General features: G+C 32.3%; 1 protein-coding gene across 1 annotated transcript; it reads left to right on the top strand.

Annotated features, from left to right (window-relative positions):
• Positions 1-144: 144 nt before the first annotated feature.
• On the top strand, positions 145-7,675 carry LOC105451232 (gustatory receptor for sugar taste 64f-like). Its single transcript, XM_011691565.1, has 10 exons — positions 145-356; positions 3,116-3,400; positions 3,934-4,165; positions 4,552-4,687; positions 5,352-5,554; positions 6,023-6,114; positions 6,217-6,437; positions 6,806-6,971; positions 7,149-7,238; positions 7,490-7,675. The coding sequence occupies exons 2-10, from the start codon at positions 3,131-3,133 to the stop codon at positions 7,553-7,555; spliced, it is 1,476 nt and encodes a 491-aa protein (XP_011689867.1). The 5' UTR covers positions 145-356; positions 3,116-3,130; the 3' UTR covers positions 7,556-7,675.
• Positions 7,676-7,862: the final 187 nt, after the last annotated feature.

Here is a 7,862-nt window from a genome sequence, read left to right as displayed (position 1 = left end):
AAAACAAGAAAAAAATATCTAAATTTGTTAATAATTAAACTGAGTTTTTACATATAATTTTATACGACTACGGTCTTTTCCTTTCTAAAAACTTTGACAATTTTTCAGGTGCTGTAATTTCATTATTTGTTTCATTTTAGTTTATTTAACTTAATTTCATACACTTACATAATATATTTGTTCGTTTTACAAAAATTATATGTGTGGAATATATAAACTGATGTGACACAATAATATTTATTACTTATCATTCTCGTGAAAATCATCGCCGAAACTCACGTGTTTCTTATCCACCGCCTGTGTCTTTCTTTGGATGACATCCATGGCGATGAGAATCACGAAGAGGAAGACTTCATGTAGGTACCTTATACAACACCCGATTCCTAACGCGCAAAAGTATCATTTACAGAGAGCCTCGCATAATTAAAAAATAATTAAAGAGATGTCACAAAACTGTCTCTCCGTTTTCTTCGTGTCTCGTCATATGTCCCATAAAATTTTACAAAATATTTTAAATAATCGAAAAGAGAACTATAAAAAGGATAACTCAAGCATCTGTTAATACTGATTTAAAGAATGGAAGAATTTATTTGAAGTAATTTGAAACAGTTTAGTATACTTTATATATATTTATATGTATATATATCATCATTATTTTGTTTTTTTTTACATTTTCGTATTGATGTTGCTATGCATAAATTTTGATAATATCGAATTCGACAACTGTTTTCATAATATTATCTCTTCTTGATCTTAAATATGTGTATTATAATTTTAATTCACGAATATGCGTATTATAATTTTTTTATCTTTATGTATATATATCGTCATTATTTTATTTTTTTTTACATTTTCATATCAATATTGCTATGCATAAATTTTGATAATATCGAATTCGATAACTGTTTTCATAATATTATCTCTTCTTGATCTTAAATATGTGTATTATAATTTTAATTCACGAATATACGTATTATAATTTTTTATTTTTTACGTAAATTATAAATTTATTTTCCTTTTGAAGTGTAAACAAATGTTAATAGGAAATCGGAAATTTTGATGAGCACAGTCGATATCAATTTAATAAAATACAGCCAATGTATACAGTTTAGTATACGTATATGTATATGTGACAAACATCAGAAATAATTTTGAAAATCAAATTATTAATTATAATTACAAATAATTTATATTGACCATGATTAAAATATCTTGATGTTTCAAAATTTGCATGTTAATAGATATGTAGCTATTAATCAGACGTCAAGCAGTTCGATATAAGAGAAATTACGTTGTGAAAACGGCAATCATTTATTATGTATATCGAACTGAGATTAATAATAAACGGTTGATAAGAATCAACTTGAATTGAGGCCATTTGACATGTAATTTCAATGAAAAATACATGACTTATGTAAATCCTATTTGAACAACATCCGATATCCGCGACGCATTTCGCAAAACAATTAACACTGTATCTCTGTACATACATCTCTATATACGCTGGCTAACACAAAGACGAAAGCATAACATATTATAATATTATATTTGGTACACTTTTACATTATATCTTTTTCTTCGAGCTTTTAGAAAAAGAAGAGCTACACTGTCTGCTTTGGTAAATATTATATCCCTTAAATAAGCATTTCTCAAGAAATGATAACTCTCTCTCTTTCTCACTCTCAAAAGCATATTTGCTCTATAATCTATATGATACATAAGCACATATAATATCAAATTTAATGAATTTGCTTAATGTCATATCTTAATATCTTTTTAATCTTAAATGTGTATTACAAGTTTAACTTATGAATATGTTTCATATTTTATTTTTGTATTTAATTTTTATATTTTATTTTATTCTCAATTGAAGCTTCAATTAAGTCCTCAGTTAAAATCATATCTAATTTTCAATGAATAATGCTGAAATAAATAATAAAATAATAAAAATATAAATTAAAACATAAATAATAAATAATAAAAATATAAATTTTCTAACAGAAATTAACTTTAAAACTTTACAGATTTTACATAATTTTTTATTTTTATTCTTTTTATATTTTATTTTAATATTTTTATAAATTTCCGTAGATCTGCCACGGATATTTATGGATAGTACTATCATGCTTTCTGCCCTTCAATTTACAACATATAAAGGCACGTGCTGTTTTACGATTTCTCGCGTCTTGGGTCTTATACAGCGGAAATTTATGAGCGACATAGGATCTCACTCGGAAATTGCATGCGATAGCCACTTAATAAGGGTTTGACAAGAGTCATTCGAATAAATGAACGTGAAACGATGCTGCACTTGACGTGCGAATCGGCTGTCTGCGTCAACATATCGGGTTTACAACTGACGCTGGACAAACGACCAGCCCCTTTCAGGAGGCGGGATGGCTCATTCGTATCCGATGATACGACAGGACGATAATTAATTGCTCGAGCTATCGTGTTCGCCTCAAGAGAACATATCAATGCACTTTTTCTAACGCGCGCGTTAGAAAAATGTTTATACTTTACAATATATCGATATCTGACCTCAGAATGCAGAATGATCGACGAGTTTCATTACAGACTTAATTAAGTCTTTCAAACTATCTCCCTTTTCCAAGAGATGTGTGCACGCTGACACATATTTTGCGCGAACCGCACCTAATTCACTCTTAATTATTGTCTCATTTCATTAATTTCCATTTTGTATAACATTCGATGAAAAGTGTACTGCAGCGAGACAAAGTAATTACATTGCATATAATATTCAAACTAAAATGTATTTCTCAATATGCGCGTATGCGTAGGAAATTACGTATCACGATTACATCCACCTCACTCTGTTTCCTAATGCGACTTGTGCGTGTATGATGAAAGCCCTTTAGGCGCTCGGTTTAATCAATCTCGAGCGATGTTGCGAATTAACATTTAACAGTCCAGCGCTAATGGATTCGTGAAAACTCGATAATGAATTCATGTGTCTCTTTCAAGAGAGAGAGAGAGAGAGAGAGAGAGAGAGAGAGAGAGAGAGAGAGACACAGGTCTCTCGGAGGACTTTTAATTTTCGGTACGTTAATTTTTGTTTTGATTATCACGAAAATAATCGGCTTAATCGTATCAGGATCTCTCCGATGAAATGGGCGGCTCATTAAAAAACGTCAGCTCGGAAGCCTACGAAATTTGTCCCGGCATGATGTTGAAAACGAAGCGGATATTTAGTGCGGGCTCTAAGAGAAGCGGCGTGACTCGCCAAAAGATCCTACCGTTTCTGACGCGTCAGAAAAAGGACAAGGTAAAGAGGACGGAAACTCCACCTTCGATCTCTCGTCCACCGGCCCCGCCGAGGGCTCGTCCGTTTCTCCAGAACGGCTCCCTCAACGAGCAAATTCTGTCCGCGAACAACAATGTAAGTATCTTACGAAGACTTGACAGCTTGTCTCATATCGCAGAAGTTTTTTTCTTCGACGCTTTGAAGGAAGAAAAATATAGAGAACCTAAAAGAAAGTTAGAACAGCGATTTCTTAAAACAAATCTCTCAAAAATCTGAAATATACCTATATATATATATATAAATATATATATATATATATATATATTTCAGATTTTTTAGAGATATATATTTATATATATATATTTATTATTTTATTCTATATATATAATATTATTATATATAATATTTTTAACATTTTATGTATATATATCCCTTATTTCTATCTCATATTTTTACTTTCTTGTAATATTTGCTCTCGATTTTCAGTATCTATATATTTATAACTGCCTCTGCAAAGAAAGTCGTCCCAGGGAATAATAAACCTGTCCCTCTCTTTTTAAAGGATACTTAAAAAAGAGAACATTTTCTTTTTATGTTGGTCGATATATTCAAGATTCGTATTACACGCAATGAAAGTAAAGTAATATCGTGTAAAAATTTCTGTGCAGGATCCAGAAAGCTTCCACTGTGCGATAGGACCGGTTTTAGCGTTGGCTCAATTCTTCGGGGTTCTACCGGTCTTAGGAATACGCAGGCCGAGTGCGTTGCAGTTGAAATTCAAAAAAGTTTCGCTTCGTACTGCCTACGCCGTTTTCATAATCGGGATGGTATTATTTATGGCGATATTGTCGGTTATTCACATGATACAAACCCTGAACTCTTCGGCTTTTGAAGTGAAAGGTAAACAAATAAGTATTTTACGCGCTTTGTGCAGTCGCATTTATCCGAAGAATAATATATATGTTGCTTTATTACACATCGATGAAGTGAAGATAACGCGGGAAGATCAACTCGTAAATTTAATCGAAATTCTCAATAGACTCTCTTTTCAGAGATAAAATTAGAGGAAGAGATATATAATTAAAAGAGAATTACAGAAGTGATCTTTCACTTTACTTCAGACAGTATTTATGTTTTAAATTTGAATAACCGTTATGAAAATAAATGCAAATGCGAAGAGATCGCTTATTTCTATTAGTATATTAATCGCACGTTATCTCCGCATTTTCTTTTCAAAACCATCAGTCTCCGAAGCGTATTCTTAAATATGTGGATTTGGATTTTAGGAGGAATAGCGAGTGCTACGGCAGGCGCGATATTTTACGGGAACTGCTTGATAGGCCTGTTAATATTTTTCTGGCTGTCACCGCGCTGGGTGACCCTTCAACGTGATTGGAATTCCATGGAGCAGTTTATAGACAGGTATAAATATCAGCAAGTTGTTTAAGGAAGCAGTAGAGATTATCGCCAGCCGATCGATGATCGTGGCCTGCACGCGCTTCAGAAACACCATTCTACATAGAATTGCATGAACTCGACAACTCTCGAGAGATTGCGATCGCACATGCGACTTTCACGCGATGACAGCAGATGTTACAAGAGCAATAACAAGCGTCATATTCAAATCCGTTCGACACTGCCGTGACGCACTTGATTGCGAATCGGGAAATACTTACGATATACCGTTATCAATCATTATTACGCGCCACTATCTTACCTTTTATCTTTTCTCTCCTCTCTCTTTCAAAACATACATAATATAAAATACGTATTACATACGATTATCTGTGTAATTTGGTGTAATATGGACGAATCCAACTTTCGCTAAATACGCAAATACGGTGATCGCGTGCCTGTAGCATCTATTATCAAAAGATATTATCGCTTGTAATCTGCCTCGAGCGGTGTAAATGTTTAAAGACTCTTCGCCGAAGACTCATCATTGTCTCTCAGACTCGATTGATTTTTTTTTCTTGGAAATTCCAATGAGTAATATTTTTCTTTAAAGTTTTTCACAGATTAATTTTTGCATCGCCTTGTAAACATTTTGTTTTAATAGTTTATTAGAATCTCTCGGTTTTTGCAGTAATAAGATGAAACGACCGAAACTGCGTTGGAAACTCTGGGCGATAGCCGCTTTCATTCTGCTTCTGGCCGTTTTTGAACATATCTTGAGCATAGCGGTTCACATCAGAAAGTACGACTGGAGCGGCAAAACGGGGAATTCGACGTTTTCACATTTTCTACAAATGTATTGCGCGTCTTCTCACGCGTTTATCTTGCACATACGTAAGTAGCGATTTTTTAGCCGCTGATTTAAAAGCATCGCTAGACAAGTTAAGAATAATGTCTCTAAATAAAATTTTACAATAATCTAATCGTAGCATCGTAGACAAGTTAAGAATAATGTCTCTAAATAAAATTTTACAATAATCTAATTAATTTGATAATTAAATTGATTAATTGAGTAATAAATTAAATAAACTGATCTCTCATGTAAAAAGTATCAAATTGTTTTATTGAGTAATCATAACGTTTTTATACACACACAAACACATGCGGATCCGCATTTTCCAGTTTCTTCAATTACTTTCTTTTAATGGCAATCCAGAGTTTGGCTATCCCTGTAAAGTAATTAAACTTACACTCTTTTCTCCAAAGAGTTGTTTATTTGATCGCCGTTTCTTCTCTCCTACATTTTATTGAAGAACTTTAGTTAAATTCATAGGAACTTTAGAACTATTTTTTTATTTTCAGTAAACTATAACTTCGCGCTTGGTATTTTCATATTTATCGTCAGCAAACTGGCGACTTTCACGTGGAATTTCACTGACGTTTTCGTCATGATGGTAATAAGACTTTACAAACGATTGAATGACAGCTCTTTCTCTGTTTAGAATAAAATGTTTTCAACTTATTAACTAATTCAACTTTCCGGTCGGAGTTTTCAGGTAGCTACCGGCTTGGCCGAGAGATACAAAACATTGAACGAGTACGTGACAAGTTCCGCATCGAAACATCGGACAACAATAGATTGGAGTGAATTGCGCGAGGATTACGCTGCTCTTAGTTGCGTAGTGAAAAAGGTGGACAATGATATCGCACCCATAATTCTCCTGTCGTTTGCAAACAATCTCTATTTCATCTGTTTACAGCTACTTAATGGATTGTCGTAAGTAGCACGTGGTTAACGAAAAAAAAAAAGAGAAACAATTATATAAAAAGTCAATTATTTATTAATTAATTAATCGAGAAGAAAGTCACAGTCGTCGACGCCTGCAATAAACGCATTTTTATGTTTCAACAATATATTAAGCCCGCTTCTTCATTCGAATAAAAGAAAACTTCGCGAGAATGAAAAATTTTTTTTTTGAAAATAAATTTATACCCTTTTCCTATTGTTTAGAATATTGTAACCGCGATACATTATAATGATGATACACTTGCCTTTTTTTATCCAACAATAAATAAATTAAAATTAATATGACATATGTTAATCTGATGCAATTCCAATTTTAATTCTTTAATGGATCTTTGCAGAAAACCGGAAGATGGCGTAATTAGTGATATATATTTCTTTGAATCTTTTATATTCCTGATCGGCAGGACAGTGCTTGTCACCCTGTTGGCTTCCAGGATTTACGATCAAAGCAAACTGATATTGCCGCTGTTGTATACTTGTTCAGCATCCACCTATAATGTAGAGGTAAACCGTTCGAATTTCTCATTGATGCAGAAGAACAGCTGTAAATGCCACGACTCTTTGAAGTTTAACGTTGCGTGAATTATTTAGTTAATTTGCTTAATTATATATATATATATAAATTTATATATATATATATATATATATATATATGATAATCCACACAATATCATTTTGCAGACCGAAAGGCTGATATACCTACTCACCACTGATGACATCGCGCTTACGGGAATGCGTTTCTTTTCCATTACGCGGAGTTTTATGTTGGCGGTAAGAACGAATCAAAGTTCAATGGAGAATTTTTCAGCGTTACAATATGATAGTTTTAATAAAAAAATGAATTTCACGGATGATTGTATATCGCTTCATAATGTCACGATAACGTATACAAATATAGAAATTAAATTAAAGAAGAATATAGAGAAATATTTAATTAGTATTTTTCATACCGTTCCGTTTTATGAGTTTCAATATCTTTATAATATTAATGATGATCACTTATTTTTCGAATTCATGTACAGGTGGCTGGTGCAATTGTAACGTACGAAGTCGTGCTGCTGCAATTTAATGTCGCGATTAAAAAATGAGTACGCAACAGTGTAACATCGCCGAATGTTACTAGATTATAAGATAATATAGAATATTGAAATTAAAAAAAAAATCATCCTACATATTACGCACATCTCACTGCAATTTTTACTAAATGCCGCTATTTCCACTGTTTATTATTTTTTCAGAAATGTATTTTGTAAGGACAATAATATATTTATTTCTGACAAAATGTTGCTTCGTTATTTCAATATATTTCCCAATATATATTCGCAGTACATCGAAATATTTTTGGTAATTTCGTAAACTTTCATAATTGTATAAATATATTATTCGTTATCTTTA

Source organism: Wasmannia auropunctata, unplaced genomic scaffold (genome assembly GCF_000956235.1).
Source record: "Wasmannia auropunctata unplaced genomic scaffold, wasmannia.A_1.0 LD336053.1, whole genome shotgun sequence".
NCBI lineage: Eukaryota > Metazoa > Arthropoda > Insecta > Hymenoptera > Formicidae > Wasmannia > Wasmannia auropunctata.
This window is presented reverse-complemented; position numbering and strand designations above follow the sequence as displayed.